Source organism: Aythya ferina, assembly GCF_964211825.1.
Source record: "Aythya ferina genome assembly, chromosome: 21".
In the NCBI taxonomy this organism is placed as follows: Eukaryota; Metazoa; Chordata; class Aves; order Anseriformes; family Anatidae; genus Aythya; species Aythya ferina.
In genome coordinates, this window is record NC_140319.1 from 7,523,224 (window position 1) to 7,545,193 (window position 21,970).

At 45.5% G+C, this 21,970-nt stretch overlaps 1 protein-coding gene across 4 annotated transcripts in view; it reads right to left on the reverse strand.

The window, feature by feature from the left end:
• PRDM16 (PR/SET domain 16) overlaps window positions 1–21,970 on the reverse strand; it is a 283,364-nt gene that overhangs the window by 154,594 nt on the left and 106,800 nt on the right. For all 4 annotated transcript variants that reach the window (XM_084494817.1, XM_084494816.1, XM_084494819.1 and 1 more), the window contains exon 2: window positions 21,153–21,502. In XM_084494817.1, the coding sequence (XP_084350943.1) occupies window positions 21,153–21,502 (350 nt within the window). The remainder of the gene's footprint in view (window positions 1–21,152; window positions 21,503–21,970) is intronic.

Here is a 21,970-nt window from a genome sequence, read left to right on the forward strand (position 1 = left end):
TACTCAAAACTGTTATATCCATTTACAGAAGGAAGTGAAGCATTCAAAGTATAAGTGACATGTCCAAGGTCACACAAAGAGTCAACTGCAGAGTCAACAGAAGAGTAACTAGATCTTTGCTTAAAATCCCTTGGCTTTGACTGCTAGACAATGGCTCCCCCTCCCACGTAATCAACCAGTTATGGAAAGGCATAAATGCATATTTGCAGGACGAAATATGTTCACTTGAGAATAAAAATGTTTGGATGATTATCTATAGATTATGTGACATTATCCAGACCTCTCTGGTTTGGAAGTTGGATAGAAATTTGATGAATTACAAGCAAGACACAAACATTATAAGAGAAGCTTTGCTCTGACTATTTCTCTTGGTCTCTGCAAAAAAAGTAAGAATTGCAGAAATATACCAAAAAATACAATATCCACATCTCTGAGCTTTCCAAAACCTCCCAAGTTATTATTCTTATTCCCGATATTAGTTTGTTTATCACCATTGGCATTTCATATCCTTCTACTCATCTTGCCACAACTGCGGTTTTACAAAGCAAGCCAGCGACCACAAAGTTTGAGCAAAAAAGTCGATCCAAAAGGCAAAAGAAATGATCTTCTGGCCTTTCACAGGCTGTCAGGTCACAAATGCCTCACATTTTCTGACAAAATTATCACTACGACACTATGAGTAAGCCCTACAGAGTTTGCACATCTTAGGAGGAGCTGGAACTAAACCAGTCGGAGCTGCCTTTGTGCTCGTTGCCATTTTCTGGGACTGTTTGCCAGCGTCCACACGTGTACACAGATTCTCCTTCCTTGGGAGCAGCAAACCCCGTGTGCTGCGCGGTGCCGAGCGCTCTGGCTGCTGACGGCCGTCATGGTACTGGATGTGGAATATATGTCAAACGCTGCTGTAAGGGAACGCGCTGCTAAAAGCTGGCTTTGTGCATTTTTTTTATATTTATTTTTTTTTTTAGGAAGCAGTGTTTGGACGACAGACGTGGATAATACTGCATCTTTAATGCCTCGCAACAAATCGCCACATCAGCACTAAATACCTCCACTTAATTTTTCATTTGGATACGATGAAACATTTTTTCCCATGGAAGGAAAAGTCTGGTCTTTGTGATCGTGGCACTGCCAGCCCAAGTTACAGTAAAGGTTAATCACAAACAAGAGACAAGTAAAGTAGACAAAGAGCATCATACACTTCACTTTTCAATGGATGTTTTCATAAATGTATGAATAATTTAAATTATCATTGCCGAGTATTTATTCGAGTGTTTCAGGGGAAAAAAATGCCTCCTCTTTTTTTTTTTCCCCTCCTTGATTCTTTTCATTTCTGTCTCATCTCTTTTATGTGCTGCATCGGCTGTTTTCTTGCCATCTGAATCAGTTTTTTGGAACAATGGGATGTATGAGGGCTGAGGGGGCAGTTGAAGAATACAGCCCTTGTTGTACACTCTGTGACTTGACATTGATTAATGAGGGTGCGGACATGGGCAGAATTTGATAGAGAGAGAAGGGGAAATTGGAGGACCTGAGGGCACCAGAAGGAGGAGGGCAAGGAGATGACAGAGCGCGCCACAGCGATGCCAGTGACTGCGCAGCATATGGGAACAGCGAGCGGCGGAAATCGCCCTGCACAGGGCCAGCTGCCCGAAATGCAGCCGTGATCGCCACCCAGGCTCCTGACAGCACGAGGAATACCTAGGAGCACCTCCGAGAGCGTCACAGCGCTCTCGTGGTTTCTCCTGCAGGTCAAGGCTTGCTGTGTCAATACGGCTCTTCCCTTCCCACGAACGCCTGCCCCCAAAAAAGCTTGTAGAAAAAGCTTTATTGTTTCCTCCACTCTTGCACACATACCTCAGCCTCCACCCTGTTGGTTTACTTTCAAAATCTACGAACCCTGAGGTTTGTAACCTCTTCAGCAGGAGTCTGCAACGCGTCTGTCTGTCCCTAGAAAGGAGGCGCAGACCAAGCTCCTGGGTGGTAGGGGAGGGCTGGGCTGGTCCCGCTTGGAGAGATGAGAGATTGCCAAGCTTTATACTAACTCCTGTGATGCTCGTTTGGTTCCTCCGAAGGGGCTCACCAAACAAGGTGATCACGAACACTTCGGCCACCACGTGAGAAGCTGCTGGTACAGGAGGGAAAAGCAGCACAGTTCATATGGCACCAAAGACACGCGGGACCCACAGTTCCTATACCTTGGGATTACTGCTATTAAATACACCGAGAGCAACACCTGGCAAGTCAGAAATCTTTATAGAAACCACTTTTGATGAACCCTGGAAACAAAGCTGTAGTTTCAATAATTTCAGTCAATATGAGAGGGGTGGGGTGGGGTCCCCTCAAAGCAGCAGCAGCCCAGCTCTCAGAGCCAGATTCAAGTTGTTTTGCCATTCTCCACCATCCCAGATAAATTCAGTACCTGCCAGACTAGCAACTGTGAGCTAATCCAGCTCAGCCCCTCATTCAGGGCTGTTCTCTCTTGCTCAGAACACGAGATGTTCACTGAGGGAGATGCTGACCCCACGCCCTACATGATCGCCCTCGCCCCCAGCCTGGCGGCCACGCGAAGCTTTGCATCAAGGACAGCACCAAGGGCTTTGCTGCTGTGTCCGTACAGGCACACGGAGCTTCACAGACATGTGAGGAGTGCCCTCCCTCTCCCTCACCGCCGTGACCACCACCAGCCGGCCACCAGCTTAACGCCTCTCCCCGAGAATAACCCAAAAACTCGGCAGGCAGACATCAGCCGCCCTCTGGCTGCTGCATGCTCACGACCTGCCTGGGCACCGGGGTTTGTGCAAGGCCACCAGCAGCCTCCTGCCGCCGAGCAGCCCGGCTGAACGCAACGCCCCGGCCTCGTCCTCCAGCGTCCCCCTCCTGTCCCCGCCGCAGACAAGCAGCGCGGTGATCACCTGCAATGGCAGCCACAGAGGGTGACCTGAGCCCTAGAGCTACTGCTGGAACAAATGAGAGAGCTTAACTAGAGCAAGACTGGCATAAAAAGGAAAGAGAAAGAAAGAGAGGAACAAAGATTCCGTCCAATTTGCTCTTTTCGGCATTGTAAAAACTGGCCTGTTTCCCAGTATATCACTCTGCCATTGAATAAGGTCAATTGCAGAGCAGTTCTTCAGTCATCCTGATGGGTTTTCATGAGAAAGTGAATGGAGTGCAAATTAGCCAAAGTCGTCACAAGCTTTTTTACTGTCACTCTAAGCCTGACAGTCCAAAGGAAAATGAGGATTAATAAATCTAACGAACTTTCTCTATTATCCAAGCCAGGTTAGGAAACTATTTATTGTCTCTCTTTTTCTATGTTTCATCCATTTTGCCTACTGTGGTGAAGCATTTCAAGAAGAAAGAAACAACAGACGCACGCACACACACGCTTGCACGCACACACAGAGCTTAACCTCTCCAAATCTGCTAGACAGAGCCACAGACAGACCAGAAAATAAAGGCACCGGCATCATGCGAGCAAACCAAGATTTTAAGATAAAAAAAAATCCACCTTGCACATTATGGGCAGTTTTATATGAATCCTTACAACTGCTGATTTCCATCAACTATGAGGTGTTCAATGTGCAAAACATGCATTTGGGGGGAGAAAGAATAATGAGAGCTGGCAAGTTTCAAAAACTGTTTTTTAAAGGGGAAAAAAATATTTCAACTTAAGGGGAAACAATTTTAATGATTGTATACACTTGTTAAGATTTTATTGTCCTTTCAAACTTGCTGACTTTACATCAGTAGCTACTGCTTTAGAATGTGGATCTTTACTAATTTATTAAAATCTTTTTCATTTGGATGAATTTGGAAAACTAGAGTAACTAAGAGAGAATTGCCTGAAACATTCTCAGGAGCAGGGATGCCAAACCTCTCACAGAGGTGATGGAAACGAACTCTAGGAACCATTTAGCATTTTTTTGTGTTTGGGGGGATGCGTTATATTTACAAGTGTATGCATATATATATGTATATATATATATATATATGAATGTATGTAAGTCTTGCAAAATGCAAATCCATCCAACTTCACCACAGAACACAAAACATTATCCCATGTATGTGCTGCAATTTTAGTTTTCATTTGCGAATTTCAAAGTCCTTAAAAACTTTCACAAATCAGCACTCATGCTGCCTGAAAATAAATGCATATTTTTTCAGAACGTTTTAAGCACCAATTAAAGCACTTCATGTCTGTGGTAAAATGGGTGGGGAAAAGGAGATGAAGAGATCAGCCCCTTGCAGATGTCCACGGAATAACTGCCTGGGAGGAGACCAGACCAAACACCAGGTCACCTGGCTCCTACTGTAATCTTTCCAAAAGTGATCAAACTTCTAATTTCTGCTCATAAGGACTCTATTAACAGTAGAAGCAAGTAGAGTGCACTGTAAACGCAAATTTGGGACCAGGGTCTTAATAAAAACACGCATAGTATTACAAACAGGGACAAAGACAAGGGAACGCTGAACCACAGCCCAGCAGAATGCTGAACATCAGCACCAGCTACAGCCTGAAATGATGCCATTTTTCATTTATCTCCTGGTAAACACGAAAACCCTGACTTCAAACCTTGCTTCTTGCCTTTAGGTTGGTACTGACAGTAAGTGCATTTCTCACCTGTCCTAATTGGTAATCTTTGAGTAATAATAGGAAAAGTTAAAGAAGAAAGCACAAGTTTTCATTCTGGAAGTTACTCAAAAAAACCCTTTGATTTGCTTTATTTTTTTCCATCCTTCTTTGAGATGATCAGAATTGTAGACAGAAAGGAATCGTTAACTACAAAGTTTGACACATTCATTGCTGCAGTAGGCACAAACCAGTTTAAAGCCAAGCCAAAGAGTTTGTTTTAACACTTTGCTTTGCTTTCACCTTTCACATGAAGACACTTATCAGAGTAAATGCCCCCTGAGGAAGCTCACGCTACGGTCTGACTAACCGGAGAGAAATTGTTTAGCATTCAAAGCAATCTGGGGTTTGTTGAGATTTCTCCTCTCCTACTTTTACAGTCACTTGTCATTCCATTTAATAAGAGAGAAAACTTTCCTGACCATCTAAATTATGCCATTCAAGATATTAAGGAAAACACACATACCCTGAAGTAAAGGTAAAATTATGCTGTAATCATCAAATCAGCCTTCTCTTCTTTATCCCATCTGTATATTCTCCTTGTAAATGCTCAAGTATTGGCTGGAAAGCTACACGAGCAGCACAGTCCTACCTGCTTGCCACTTAAATTGCTGGTATTTTAATCTCATCAAAGAATCTGAGTTTTTCTTCCTGCTGTTTTGACTTTGCTGTCTCTTAGTCTTGTCACATTCACTAGTTTTGAATAAGTGCAGAACTTGCATTTACAGAATTTGCAATCTGCAAGATTGTTTAAGTGATTTATCAAATACTTTGATTGAACACTTATTGCCATTCCAGTTCTGAATCTCATTTAAATTGACTGGGCTTGACATAAGCCTTTAGAGTGAAGGCAGAAATGAGTCCAGGCTGCGTCAGGTAGAGCAGGGGGGGAAACAAGTCCCACCTCCAGCCACAGCTCCTCGGGAGCTGCACGCTGACAGAACAAGGAGCATATTCCCCGTTAAGCATTTTAGCTCTGATAAAACCAGAATAGCAACAATCAGGCGGTTTGGTTTATTCAGGATCCAGCAGAATGTCTCCGCAGGTAGGTCTGTAACACACGAACATCGAGCATCACCCAGGCTGCTGAAGAGAAGCCTGGCATCACCTGCCCACGACTTGGGTGTGCTCTGCACAGCCACAGAGACCACTTCAACAGAAATTAGCATCACTCTGCACTCACAGACTACATACAGATCAGGGTGCTGTATCACAGTGAGTTCCAAGAAAGCTTCAAGTATCTACAAAGTTGAAAAATGGGGAATTTTTGTCATCAGATGGACATTTTCTGGAGGATACCAGGCAAATGGAGGGTGAGTTGGAACACCTACACAGAAATCTGATGGCACAGTAGCAGTAGGGATGCAGCAAAGCTCTTCCCATCAAATCAGAAAGCAATGCACCACAGATAAACATCATTAAAAAGATGTATTGTTCAACAAGAAAAGGAAAAACACACCTGTAGCCACAAACTTCCCTCACATTTACCTCCATGATCCTGCCCCTATAAACACATCCTGGTATGTTGTTTGTTTCTACCCCTACTCCAAAGATGTGATTCAATAGATGAGGGAACTGAAGCAGGGGAACCCCAGAGATTGTGTACCTGCTAACTACACACATGGGTCAGGAGAGGCCTGGCCCAGCTCCGGCAAGCACAAGGTTCTCACCGCAGCCTGCTGGGAGAAGCCCTCCGCTTTGTAATGTTTTCATCCCGTTTATTTGAAAGAGCCAGCATCTGTTGATCTGCAAGGTCGCTGCAAATCCGCTTCTTCCTTCAGGATTGTGGAGCAGAAAATGGATGCTGCACCGGGCGCTGGCTGCGCGTGGCCGTGAGCGCAGCGGGGCTGGCAGCCGACTGCTCGCGTCTGGCAGCTCCCATTCATCACAGCCTCTGCTGGCTGTGGTGAGGCCACGAGGTAACCTCCGCAGATTTATATCAATAAATACCACAGAGGCTTTTGGACTTGCCACTTCCTAATAACATATCAATGTTTATTGCCTTTGTTTCTAATTTTGCTTCATTTCAGGAGATTTTATGGAGTTACCGGTCCCCTTGCACGTACAGTGCCTTAAAGTGGACCAAGTGCCACTTGAAATTAACTAATAATGCAATAAATTTATGTAATTAGTAGAGCTGAGCGCCCCTCTCCCATCGATTCTTGATGCCCCCAGCATGTGTAGAGCCCCCTGGACCTCGCAGTGCTGGCACCCAAACCGGAGCTGCCGACCACCAGCCCCTCGTGCTGCACCGGCAGCTAGCCCAGCTGGCTTCACCTACCTTGTGCTGATCGTAAGACATTGAAATTAAAGGCAGCCTACACAGCCTTTCCATGGTGAACTACCAAGACTGGAAAACTACAGATCCTGTAGGTAACACCAGAAGTTCATTAAACCCAACCAAACATCCACTGAACAACGACAGCGCTGACTTCAGTTGCCCATTCTGCTTTGCTGGTCTCAGCGACACACACCAGAAGGATGTGGCACGAAGCTGCGTGTGCTGCAGAAGCACAACGTCTGACAAAGAAAATGCTTTGGTAAGGTACTCGCAGACATAAATGTGACTCCACCAGAGAAACAAGGGATTTGTTCTTTGTTTTCATTTCTAGCTTGACTGAAGTGAAAGCTGGCTTTGCAAGACTCATTCAAGACTCTCCCTCCTTTAAATAAATAAATAAAGCAGGCCAACTACAATACCAGTTTACATTTTCTTTCTCCTACCCGTTTTCCTTCTCTCCTCCCAGGAAAACAGAGAGAGTGGCTCTCCAAGGGTTTCGTAATTTAAGGTAGAACAAACACATTCCTCCAAGCGTGCTTGCTCTGACTGCAGCATCACCTTCCACGGCACAGCCATTTAGAAACAAAACTCAGAAATAAATAAAAGTACGCAAATGCCATGATTTCTTCAAAAGTAATGAGTAGAGATAGGCCACAGCCCGAGTGGCTTGCAAGTGGGCCCTGGGCCGGGTTCAGAAGTGATCAGACACAGAGTTTTCATCGTTAACAACAGGAGAGTAAAGACTGAGTAAGTGAAGAGAATTTGTTTCAGTTCTTAAGAGATTAAAGTTACATGCTTCTGCAGTATAATGCTTGCGATTCTGTCTTATTAAATCTGTTGTCTTTCAGGCTCATGGCATTTTCAATGCTTCCTCCAAACTCATGTGGGATAATGCACTTCCAAAAAGTAGGCTCTAGGTATGCACATTCTTAAAATCAACCACTCAACCCGCATCCAAATAAAAGTGAGCTTTCCTACCCATTTTCCCCTAGAAAGGAAGCTCAGAGCCCTTTTATGCATTGTGAATGGCCCACCTAATTTAGACTGAATTATACCCTAACCTTCATTTCCCCTTTACTTCTTTGCTCCATTCAGCGGTTTCTGACTTCAGCTAATTCACTAACAATCCCAGCTGGTCCTTCCCAGCTCCCACTTCTTTAGCACATTGTCCAAGGAAACTATGTGCTCCCATCTACACTGGTATTCCACTCTCCAATTAACCTACTGCTGAGAGGCTTTACCCCTTTCCACCGTCCATTCCTCTGCACGTACATTTTTTTTTTAACCTTTTACTTCTTGAATTAAAGTTTATAAGATCCCTTCCAGGTGAGAAGGCGTTAAATTTATTTGCAAAATGTGGTGCTGGTTACGCAGGAAGACATAACACGCGATCAGGAGATAGCTGTGAAAACATAATCTGGTTCATCTAGAATGCATTTCAAAGCCAAGTATTAAGGCGCAGATGTTTAAGATACAAGTAAACAAATAACAAAGGAATTTCAACACTTGCTGGATGACAGGCATATGCTTGTTCTTCCTGCTGAAACCATGCAGAGTAACTGAGGTCAGCCAGAGGTATGGCTGGTATTTGATACACGCAGCCCTGCAGTAGCACTGCTGAGGACACGGGGATGGATTTTCTCTTCTCACATTCAGAAACAACCCGTCACTTTCCTATCGTAGAATTCCAGCCCTGGTGATGAGACCAAATGCCTGTGCCCATGTACCCATGTGCTCTTTACTCCCAAAGTTTGACCATGGCTGCAGGAGGTAACTGCCAAGCACGTCTGTGTTTCGGGGCTATTTTACTGATTCCCTCAGCACTGTTTTCCCTAACCAGGGACACAGATAATTTGTATCATCAGACACCTGATCATCACTCACCTAGTTGTGCAAGGAGAATAAATCAGGCCAGAAATGATTCTCCTGTCTTGGGATACAAGCCAAGACTTCAGCGTGGTGAAGCCCCCTACCCACAACATAATTAGGTGCAGAAAATTCCCAACTGCTGGCAAACCCCACCTGGTTCGCACTGGAGACTTGCTCACTGTTAGGGGAGTGCCCTGCACACAGCCCGTGCTGGGTCTGAGAATAAACGCTCTCCTTTTTATTTAAACTGCTGCAGTTCCAAAAAACACTTCTCTAATAGATTGAGGCCACGCTTTAAAAGCCCCAAACTTGAACGTATGTTTCCTGAAAGCCATTTAACATTTTGTTTTCGTATGCAATGCCAAGTGCCTTCTTTCGAGGTAAATGGCACAGATCTTGCTGTTGACAAGATCCCAGATGAAACAAAGATAGTGGAGATGTAATTGATGGCTGTTAAACACCTACCTCCCCCGGTTCCTTCTTTCTCGCACATTTGCTTAGAACCAAGTGAGCGTAATAGCAGCACGGCGCTCAAAGTGGTTTTCAGAATCAGGCGGTGAGAAAGTCAATATGGAGCAGCGTGTCCATTTGTTTTGATTTATCTCACTAACTTCAATTGACAGTTAATTCATCAGAGTAGGAAAATGCCAGTCTAGTGAAAACACAACTCATGAAGGACAGAGAACAGAGTGGAAAACGTAGCGTGTGGATAATACAGGTAATAAATTAAAAGATACAGTATCAGTATTTTATCGGCCACATTCTGAATTCACTATATTCCTCCTCCTGCTGGTTACAGCTTGGAGTGAGCAGTGAATTTACGCATGCATTTACTGATACGTATCACAGGCACGAGCCCTTTGCAAAATGAATCAATTCTGAAAAAGAGGAAAAGACTCCCAACTCACCCGTAATATCAACCCCACCATGTTTTTATAGGTTTAAATCTCAATAAATAAGATCTCTTGCAGAAACAACAGTTTAGGAGGTGCAAGCTACACATCAACATCGGAAAGTAAATAGAAGTGAGCGAGTAACTTCGGAAGCACCATAAATTGGCACAGTTATAGCCAAAGGCCCGGGGTCACAGAACAGGATGACAGCAGATTGCCTCTTTCCTCCCCTCGCTCCAGCTTCCACCTCTCCAGGTGCAGGGAGCAGAGGGGAAGACTTGCATCTTCCTAAGGACACGGCACGGGCAGAGGCCTTGGAGGGGCAGCATCCCCCTTACCCGGGAGCTCTGTGTTTTAGTCCTTTGACCCCGCAACTCTTCCCTTTATGTCATTTGTTACTACCCAGAATCATTTAATTTCTCCCCTTTTTTTTTTTTTTTTTTTTCTTTTTGGTTGTTTGTGCAGTTTGCATGCTTGTTAAAGCCGAAGCACAGCCGCAGTGGACTGCAAGAAGTTAAGCTGCTCTCTGTCCATTTCCCAGGGAACTGGACAAGAGCCAAAAGCAGCCTGCCCTGCTCAAAGTATCTGCATTTTGCCTCAACAAGTCTCCAGAAAGGCAGCTTTTTATCTCTCTTCCACACTGCTGAAATTCATTTTCTGATATGATATAAGCACTTATGAATAGCAAAAGACACTTCTGAGAGGGGAAGTGCCTGTAAATCAGTATTTAGAGGCGTGCTGTAGTTGGTATTTAAGAGGCGAGATGCATGCACCTTTTCTTTGAACGCACGTAAATACAGAACAGGGCGCAAGCTTTGTGACGGTGAAGTACTTTTGCATTATTAACCTCTTTCAATACAAGATTAAACACAACCACTGCTGAGTGCAAAACAGATTGCATCAACTCGAAAACGACGACGTCCCTGGTACTAGCTAAAGGGCTGCAAAAGCACCGATACATTATGGATTAGCAACACAGGGGATATAAAGAAATCACGGCCTGAACTTTCACCCAAATATCTAAATTAAATCAGAAGTCTTCCAAAGGTTTATAAAAGTCTAGATTTTTGTTGTTATTATAATCACAAGCCTTTGCATTTCAAGGGCTTTTTTTTGCTCAGAAAGGGAAATGTCAGTGACTGCAGTGGGATTTACTGGTACGTGTGGACACAGGAAGGTCCATATTCTCGTAGTCAAAGTTCCCGGCTTGTCCAGTGCCGAGGCTGGACTCCTCATAACCTTAAAACAATTTCACAGCATTGGTCCTTTATCTGCAGCCAGTTTCTAAACATCTTGTGGTTGCTGTTTGCAAGCACTTGTCACAAGATGTTTCTTCAGAGTATTTCTGCCCCGCTGCTCACTTGACTGCCCCACAGTCCCCCTCCCACCCCTCCACCTGCGATTCCATCCTCTGCCTCTTTCTTCTTCTCCATCCTCTGCCTCTTCCTTCTTTTCCACCCATAGGCCAGATACACCAAACAGTCCAAATAACATTCCAAAAGCCCCAAATCTCCACACATTACGTTTTTGCACAGGACACCTCTGCTGCCTGGCCATCACAGCCAGCCCTGCTGCACGGGGCCAGGTCCTAACCCCCACCGCCAACACCGAAGGCTACGTCACTGGAGCTGTGTTTAATTCTTCCCTTGCTAAAGCTTTCAGCTCAACTCAATTCAAGTAATTCACCACAATGCTTCAAGTTTTACAGACGAGGATTTTTCCCTCCTCTCAACCGAGCGACCTGTGCGTTAACAATAATGTTGGAGCTGTTTATCAGCTCCTTGTTTCATTAAATAAAAGATGAAGAAAGCTAAAAGGTGTGAGCGCTAAAAAAAATCTGATGCCTTATGGCGTTAGGGGTGGAACTATCCAACCCCACTGCAGCAAGCAGCTGCCGGTGCTGTACAGCAGGATATTCACCCACACCGTGGTCGACAACTCCCCCCTCCTTCAGGAGACAAATATTTACTCCCCTCCTCACAGCAAGTCCCGTGGACTACGGCTGTTGTCGGCTACAAGTGGATCTTTTATTTCATACAGGGCTCTTCTACGCTTGCCAAGTTCACCTTTAAAAGAAAAAAATAAAGACTTCTTGCAGCGGTAAAATCATGCTCACAGGAACACTTTTGCTGGTCTGCTGCACAGGAATACTTTCAGTACATACAGAGATGTAACCCGGTTTTTGATACTCGCTTTAAATTGATAAACTTGATTTCAGCTACTGCTCGGCCGTGATGGGGGCTGTGGTGTGCTCCCCGGGGACAGAGCTCCTCGTCGCATCGAGCCTCCGGTGGGTGCTCAGACCAGCCCCAGGGTAGGAAGTTTATCCAGGTCCCCACATCGCTCTTCTTTTCCAAACATTTGGCTTTTGGGATTTCCCCCCCACCCCTTCCCTTCCCCTTGCTCCAAGTTTAAGGCAGTTCACCACTTACGGTCATTTACAGCTTACATCTCAGCAAATCCAGAAGGTGTCTGATGAAAAAGAGGGACTAGCCAAGCATCTTAATCCCCCTGTTCATTCATGCTCTCTGTAATGTTCTTTCAGGCCTCTGCTGAGAGACTAGGCTGAAATGAAGGCTGATAAATTAGTCTGGAGGGAAACAAGGCAGATTCTGCTTGTAAAAGGTCATTCCAACTTTGTTCTGGGTGAGGGTTTATCTTGACTGCAGCTGCGACAGACAATGGCCGGGGCCTAAACGGCAGAAATCCTAGCTCTGCTCATGAAATTACTGTGCTGATAAGGTAGAATGGACTTCAGTGAGATCTAAATGGGAAAAGGGAGGTGGGGGACAAGGGTGAAATGTAGGTATTTTTGAACATGATTGAACAGGGATGGCACAATAAGATGTACAATTAAAGCAATGACTTGCCCAGGCATTATCTGAAAGCGAAGAAACATACTGCTCGCTAATCAGATCAAAAGGAAGAAAATACCCACTCCTGCACCGAATGAGCCGCCGCAGCACAAACACAGCCGCAAGCGGGCTGGGAACCACAGCCTCTGCACCAGGAAGGGTCCGGAATACATTAAACAAAGGTATTTCTCAGAGATCAGGGCTCCTGAACCACTGCACCCGTTATTATACGTTCCTCTGCTTCCAGGAGCTACAGGAGAGTTACCTCACCAGCAGCGAGCTGCCAGGAGCAGCCCAAATAAGCCCCGCCGAGGTGCGTGCGTGAGCAGGACACCTGGGCGAGTGTACCCTGCACCGAGCAGCACTTTCATTTTTTTTCAGCACATTTTGTGCGTTTCTGAGGCGGAGAGAGTAGGTGATGGCAAGTTCCGACGAACCACTCTCTGGCCTGTGCTTCCCCGTGTGTACACAAATCGACTTTCCTTGTGAGAGAGATGCCTCTCCTTTATTTACACATCCCACTTGAATGTGCATGTCTCTGATCAATGCAAACACATTAGATGGCCGCAGCACACTGCTACCAGTCTGGAACCCGATTAAGCTAACCAGCTCCCACTTAGGCCTGTGCCCCAAATGATCTCGTTATCTGTTTGCTTTCAGAGGGGACAGCGAGAACCAGGAAATGAAGAGCGATGCACGAATGGCTCCAGGTGGATGTTCCACAAGGACACTTCGCAGAGCAGCTGGCCTCGGCCACGAGCTGAGAAACCAGCACACAATCAGTAGGAAACTTCCCAAAGCCACCCCTCTGCCCAGAAACGCTCCTTCCACTCCGGCTGCCCAACTCCCCACCGCGTCCGACCACCGGCCATCCTCCTGCAGACGTACTGCTTCGTTAATGCTGCTAAATGGGACTGGAAACCCGCTTCACGCCTTCCTTGGATAAACAGCCCGTGTTTTTCAAAGCTGTAAGCTCTCAGTACGAGGGCTGTCTCGTTTTGTAGAGGTCCCACTACTACGCTCTGATGGGATAAACAAGAAGTGGAAGGGATGAATAATGAACGGCCATGCTAACAGGTGAGCAACAAAGCCCCAGCTATGTTTTCTCCTACTGCTGGAGAAAAAGCACTAGACCCAACTTCCCATTTTCATCTCCACATATAACAACATAAATCCTTTGCATTTCTGGAGCCAAATAAGAAGCAATTTAAGTGCCAAAGTGTGAGAAATCCCACAAAGTAGGAGTTGCTATATTTAGTGGTTCAGATCTGCGGTGCTGCTCCGTATTTGCTATGGGAAGAGAAGGACAGTGCCAAATTATGCAGGGAACGTGATTTCCCCTTTCTATGAAAGCAATTAACATTTTCCTCTGGAAAATCTGCTGTTCTTACTCCACTTCTTGCATCGTACGGACTGAGGCAAAGAAATTTAGCTTAAAACCTTCAGACTCCACGATTCCCCAGGACCTCAGACGAGGTGCACTGAAAGCTTTGCTCATGTCACAAACCTCTGGAGTCTGAACACAGCTCTGGGTGCTTAAGCCTTGACTCGAAGGTGCCCGATGAGTTCCTCGAGTGCCTCACCACAGAGGTTACTGGAACTCAGGGATTAGGGATGAGCTGCAGAGGAAGCGGACTGCTGGAATCTAACGGGGGGAACACCCGAAATGTTCAGCAGTAAGGGTCCCTCCGTGCACCGAGGGGGTCAGTACAAGCGCTGCGTGGGTCGCCTGCCTGTGAGCGCAGCGGCACGGACACGAGCTCAGCAGCGAGCCTGGGCTCCCAGCCCACGAGCACACAGCACCAGCACGGTCTCCTCTGACGGCCACGCAGAAGCAGCCAGGACTGCAGAGCGAGACCCTTTGCACTGCTTCCACCTTCTGAAACTGCAACAGGAACAGCGTGCGGACCGATGCCTCCTCCATGTCCCACGCATCTTTATGGTTTCACTCTAACTCACTGCATATTCCCTCTACAAAAGCTTGCTGTGTCCCAGTGCCGGCCAGGCATTGCTGGGAGAGGACAAAACAAAGGTGGGATTTCTGCGAAGGTTAGCGTTCCAGAGGAAGAAATCAGCATCCTGTATTCTGCAAGTCTTCTGACAACGAAAAGAGCCGTTTCTCAAATCCTGTGGTCTACACTGAGTTATTTGTGGGATTTTCTTTCTCCTTTCTTCTTTTCCCTTTCATTCTTTTTTTTTTTTTTTCTTTAAGCGTGGATGATAAAATACTGTTTCAGAAGCTGGTATTCATGGATGTCTCTCGAAGACTAAAACAAAATATTTATTTCCTTTTTTTGCTTGTGAATCAGAATGTTCTATTTAAAGAAAGTGCCCTCTGCCGGATTGCTCATGAGTTATTACCCCTTATGGAAATAAAGGAGAAATATCAGGAGGTATTCTTAGTCATTCCCTCTCCCTGTCTCTTCTTGCTTTTTTCTTAATTCCTTATATACCCATGTTTTAGAGAAGTGCCTAAGATAGAGCAGGATATCTTGGCATTCCTGGGCCGAAAAAAGACTTACTCCTTTAACCCCGACACTGAAGCATTTGGTGAAACATCAAAAAAATGGTACAAATTTCAGTCCTTTCACTTGGGTATCATTCGATGCTTTTTTCATTTTTATCCACCACTAAAATCGAAGGACACCCCACCCCCAGCAGATTTAACTGCAGGGAAGGGGTTTTGCCTTTGATACAACAAGCGCCCCCCCAGCCCCCCGGGGCTTGTTGTTGCTGCGTGCCCGCTGGCGTGGGGTCAGTGCCAGCCGTAGGAAGCAGCCTAACAATCAACAGGACCTGGAAGCCGACTCTTCCCCTTCCTCGTGCTGGTCACTCAACACCAGAACAAAGGCCATACAGGGGGAGAAAATTAAAGTGCCAATGTTCTCACCAATGTTCTCTGGGAAGGGGGCAGGGTGCAGGGCACAAGAAGTCGAGCGACTTTATTGGCCCCAAACTGCACGATATTTAGAATATAGAGTGCAGAAAGTTCTTTTTCCTCCGTGAGATTCATTTCCAGCCCCCTAGTGCCATGTTTCAGGCTAAAGCAAAAGTTTATCTGCAGTGTTTGAATGCATTTGTATTAAATTCTAACTACGGACCAATGATGACGACTGGACAGCAGTCAGCAGCTCTCAGCCCCAGAGTGCTCTCACGCTCTGTTCCCCAGGTGAACCCAGAGATTCTTCCTTTGCCAGAATTATTTTAGCCAAACAGAACTTGCAGAAATTGTGAAGCAACCTTTGACGGGACGTGCTTTGCACACAGGTACCGTGCTCCACCCAGGAATGGCCACGCACCGCTCTGCAAGATTTCCAGCACTGCTCGCTCCCTGCAAGAGCTTGAGCTGCGGGTTGAGAGCAGCAGTTCCTAACCCCTTCCCTCGGCGATAGAGGCTGCTGTCCTAACATTATTCTCAAGCCAAAGGGAAAGGCAGAGGCCAGAGAAAATGAATGAATCAGAAGAGACATGAAGAAAAACTACAGGGAAATGTCATCACATCCTTTCAGTCTGAAAGTTAAAAAACATTAGCAAGGGATGAGTACAAAGAGGTTTTGAAATTTCTTTGCTCATCTAAAGGACTCATCTTCCTCTTTTAGCATCTTTTCTCTCAAAACAGGACAGACAAGGACGTGCTTTTTTAACTAGCTGTATCAGCTTTTAAAGTGAAACAAGGGAATTTGGACTGTGAGCTCTTCTAAGTGGGAAGCACGACAAAACCATCACATTTAGAAGAATGCTTAGAGTCTCCTTCCTATTCAATGACACTCACAGAAATGCAATATAATTCTCTCAGCAACCAATGCCAGTCCCGTGAAGTTAAATTTCCTTGGCATTTATAAGCATTTGTACAAGCAAAATGCTTGGTGAGAACAAGAAGGTGGAACAACTGTGCAGCGCTGACACTACGAAGCATGCCCCAAACCAGCAGGGTTTTCCACTGGCCCAGATGTGGAGCCAAGAATGCCTGCTGCATCCTTAGCTGCTGGCTCTTATTTTTTCCACAGTTACTTGTCCTTCATGGGACAGTTTCTATCTTCACCCTATAGTATGAAATGAAAGCACTGATTTTTCATATGTAGGAAAAGAAACCTACCTTGTTATTAGGAGAGCCAGAACTTTAGAGTTACAGAAGTCTCTTTTGTTTCAGCAAATACTCCCTCTTAAACCACAGATCAAAACAAATGAACTAATAATTGTATTTTATTAATGGCAGTTACCCTGTGAAGCAAACTGAGCTAAAAGCATGTCTGATTGCTTCCAAATTCCCTAGAATTCAGCTGCTATATTTTCCTCCAGGATGTGATTCCCACTCTTCCCTCAATTAGCCAAATAAACAGTGCTATGATAAATATCATTATTTACTCAACAAAGTGACCAAAATCATTATGCTGCCTTTTTTTTTTTTTTTTTAAGGTCCCAGAGGCAATAAAGCGAAAACACGCTGTGATTTATTCGGGGTACTCTGAATGGTATGTTCTGTGTCAGCAGGCAAGGAAGTAATAGGATCAGGAGAGCAGAGCAGAAATGCAATCACGTCACACTAAATAATCACAAGGCTTTTAGTTTGGGTGGTGTCTTTTAAGGGGAAAAAAAAAAAAAAAAAAGTAGATAAACACGACCAGCACGGCACTGGCAGGGAGCGAGGGGCACAGCGTCCCATACAAGCACTCACTGAATCATCTCTGGGAGGGGGCGGGGGGCGGAAGACCGACACATCTCAGTGCTTTTTATGAAATGCGAATGAATCACGCCGTGCCATGCCATGTTAAAACAGTCCCTGAATAATAGGTGGGGCTTAATTTCAAGAATACTTTGAAAAACAGATATTCACAAAGCAAATGTTGGAGGAAAACCGTAGAAAAAAAAATAGATAGCAAAGGCTTGGAGCAGATAAAGTGGGCCATGTATTTACCCTGTCTTAACCCAGTCACTCCTATCTGGCTAAAGGAAAAAAATATCTATAATTTTAAAAAATCACATCTTTTTTCCAAGGTAAGGCACAACATTCTGTATTCCCTATGATATTTTAAGGGTATTAGGGGAAATAATGAGTAAGCAGAAAGTTTCAACAAACAGCATTCTCATTTTGCCTCCTGAACCTAGACGTTTTACATCAGGCCAGGTCTGGATCAAAGGGTTCAGGTGAAGAGAGAGCTGGCCTCTACCCCCAAACAGCAGCCCATGTTTCCTGAGGACTTGGAAGAAATGCAGTTCACTGTTTTGTTTAATTTTCCTCTGCACAAATCTGCTCCCACTGAACTCAAACAGAGAAAGATATTTCTGCAGAGTTCATGGATTGGATAGGGCAGAGATCCATTCTGAAGTCAAAGCCCTTGATAGCAGAATTCCTAGATGTCCAACATTTATTTTTTAATTGAAGACATCAGACAAAATAAATCTTAACTGCAAGTACAAACTGAAGCCTTTTAAAATGTGTATTGTATTTTAAGATGCTGAATCAGCATGCTTAAGCTTTAATTAAAAAAATCCACAGAATTTAAAGAATCCACAGCAATAAGAAGCTGTCTTCCTGTATACGTGCACAGAGCCCGCTCCGCACCCTCTGTGCTCCCTGCGGCGCCTGGGGCCCGCTACAGGTGGAAGGCACTTGCATGCTGGAGGTGCTCGAAAGCCAGGGGAGCCTTTTTAAGCACAGAGACATGAGCAACAGCTCCTGGTGAATCAGGGACGTTGGTAATGAATGCCCACTTGAAAACACGGTGTAAAACATTCTTTGCCTGTGCCAGCTCCAGGGGCACTCAGCTGTCAGCCTGACAAACATCCAGAACCGCAGAAACCTTCCTGTTGGAAAGAGCTCTAGGGTCACCCAGTCCCACCTTCAATTCGCCCTTCAACGGGCAAGAATTTGTTGTGCAAAAGGCAGAAACACCATTAAAATTAAGAAACTGATGATCATTAAAAACAGACCCAGAAAAACCCGGAATGGTTAGGATTACGGGTTGGGGCTTTTTTTGCGACACAAGAGTATAAACTATAGGAAATGAAATGAGGGCCATCAATGAGAAGCAGTTTGGGTGTAAGAAACAATTATCTTTCCTGAGATAAACAATGTGACTATAACTAGTAAAATGGGCAATTCAAGAGCTATGTCAATAAGCCAGCCATCAGAAGTTATGAGTAAGTTCAAGTCATTGTCAAGTCAAACCCACAAATTACAGAGATGTACTGTCAAAAAATAATGTCAGACTGCATCAGGGACATTCCTCTTGGCATACAACAAAAGCAGATTTGTTAGATTCATCACTATTGTACGAAACAAAAGGCAAAATTTGTAAGAAACTGGGCAAAAGCCTAGCGAATATGTTACAGAATGAGGACAAGTTCCTCCATTTTTCTTTTCTCCTCTTGCTGCCAACTGCCTGCCTACTCGTCCTGACCGAGGACGGAAACACATTCAAGGCACATCACGGAAAGCTGCTTAGAGCATCTCTTACAGGCTGTTCCGAACAGCCTTGTGCTCAAAGGAAGCAGTTAGAAACCACCACAGAGGCAGAGGCAGTATTTATGATGGGTTCCTGCCCAGCACCAAGGCATTCGTGCAGTTCTTCCCAGGTGAAATGCTGAAGGCTCTGAGCAGGAGTCTCCAAACCGCCCTTAGGCACACCAGGAAGGGAAAAGCTCCAAGAGGCACCTGCCAGCATGAGCAAGGTCAAAAGAAATAGTGGTGGGGTGGGTGTAAGACAGTGTTTGAGGACATCGGATGGAGGACAAATACTCCTTCCTTTCAGGTATGAAACGTTCCTGCCGCACCGGAGAACAAAAGCGTGCCGCAGCAACAAGACGCCGCGGAGAGGGGAAGTTTGCCCAGGTACACCGCAAAACCAAACCGTATCGCAAAGTCAACGCCGACTGCAGGGAATGGCTGTGGCTTGTATCAGGCATTCAGTGCGTAACGGAGATAGGAAACGTTTCTTAAAAACCTGAAAGTAAATACCAACTTGTACCAGAAGTACAAAAGACAAGGACAAAGTTACGCCAAGGTCACAGGGAATAAAGCTGTGCGTTACTCGAGTCTTGTCTGATTTCTAGCAGCCACGGAGGTCGGCTGTTTGCTCAAAGGAAAGCTTTGTTAAAATTAAAATAAAAATCACCTCCAAATACAATGTTCAGAAAAAGAAAGCTCCCCCATTTGTGCAGGAGCAATTCCCATGCTGCAGCCTACAGCCGGTACTGCACCATTCCTGCAGGAACCGGCCGAGCTCTCCCTCGGCAGCAGCTCACTGCGACCAGCACTCAGGGAAACCTCGAGGTGCCCCATGCTACAGGCTCCCTGAAATAAGCTGGAAGTAACCAGAACGAGTTCTGCAGCAGAATGACTTTTGTTTTTACGGCAAGCGTATTCTGCTTTCGCAGGCACTCTGGGCACGTTTCAGAAGTAAACAAAAACATCTGGACCTACTTTTCTGGACTTCGCAAAACCTCACTGTTCACCGATTTCTGAGGCTTCACACCCAGGAGTGCAAATGTAAGCAGACAATTCACAATGTTAATGCTCACGTTTGGCCTCCTGGGCCATATTTCTAAGAAAACAAGGCTGCTGTGAGTGCTGTGAGGCTTGCACACTGGGGTCCTACAGCCCTGTCCCTTCGTTCCTTCCCACCTCCATGCTCCAGCACCGACCACTGCACGCCGGTAGCGGCTGATGGACCTGACACCTCGCCATGCTTCACACGGCAGGAAGGGGAGGCAAAACAGGGCCACGGATTTCGAGGGACATAGCCAGCTTATCAAAGAGCATGCGAGTGAGATTGGCGAACTTCTCTAAGCCAGCCAACGGGTGAGCAGGCGTCCCGTAGTGCTGGGTGGACGTGAGGGTGACAGCAGAGAAGTGGTTACCTGTTAGATATCGTGCCATGGATGGGTGCACTGGGATAGGGCTGCAGACACAAACCATAAATCTTTGGCTACTCTTCACTGTCCCCAGAACCCATCTTAGTTGATGTTAATTCTTACAGGTATGGATATTTGCAAATCAAGAACATCTGGGAGTAAAGTTCTAACACGATTTCTGGGACAATCCCAAAAAAGCAGGGAGAAGGATGTAGGAATTCTGGGATAGTGCTGGGTTTCCTACTGAAGACTTTTCTTTTTTTTTTTTTAATTCTTAGGGGAAAATGACTTTTGCATTCCTTTATCTTTGCTGCAGAACAGGAGCTCAAGAACATCTAGGGTGTTAATGGGTACATGTTATTTTTCTAGGACCAGTTAATAATGCCTGCACAGCTAACATGGACTGGAAGTCAAAGGTAACACACCCAACCACACAACATGACGCGACTAATCATATTTCTTCCACTGCGACAAGTTCCGAACACAATTTGAAAATGACAAGCACTTTATGAAGTGACCCAACATCATTTAAAACCAACCTTCTTAAATGGCGCTAGAGCAATATCTGTAGCCCCAGAAGCTATATTAAAGGATTTCTGCTGCTTTTTGAATATTGCATGGAATCGTGGGATACAAAATAACCTGGGGAAATACAGCATTAGCAAAGTCACTGCTTCTGTCCCCAGGCCAGCCAGGACTCGGTCTAGCTTTACGAACAGTTTGCAGAGAAGACAAATGAATGTGAGTACCACATTCTGCACGCTTACCTCCCATCCAAAGTTTGTTTCCTTTAACGTGCTCCTTTGTACTGTCATATAAGGTCCAAATCTTTCCCCAACTTCAATCTTCTTTTTGGCCCAAATCCCTAGCCCTGCCCCTGGGATCGAAGATTCTCTGAGTTCAAAATCTGGTGGGATTGGAATGTCATCAGGAATGTAGACGGGAGCTTCATAAGGTGAGCCCTCCTTGGGAGTGAAGTCCTCGCTGGTGGGAAAGGGTGATGGAGGTCCGACAGGGATGGGGGACATAATACTGTCCTCTGTTTCCTCCTCTGCACTTTCGCCAGCAAGGAGATCAGGGTCGGTCTCGTACATATTATTTACAATCTCGCTGTCACCTAAAAGGGGAAACAGCAGAACAAAACACACTGAAATACTCACGTGAACATCAGTTAATCTCTTCTGGGGACAAAGTTTCATTAAGTCTAGTTCACACACTTCAGGGATAGGAGCAGCGGTGGAGAAAAGGCAATCCTCACTACAGAGCTCAGGTGGAACTGGGGTAGGAACACCCACACTGCCTGCACACCGCTTAGAGCTACGGCAGGATGGACGGGAGGCGAGTTGGAGGCTATCACGTTATACTGGGGCAGGGGTACTGCAGTGGCTGTCTTTCAGTAAAGACAACCTAAAGAGGGAAGAAGCACAGCAGAAGTACACTCTGGGTTTGCTGCAACCATTTATTGTTTTAACTGGTTCAGCACATTTTGTAGAGGAAAGAAAAGGAGTAATTCAGATCAAATTTGGCTTAAGATTCTACAGTCACAAAGCGTAAGCCGTCTGAAGACCTGTCATCTCTTATGGTG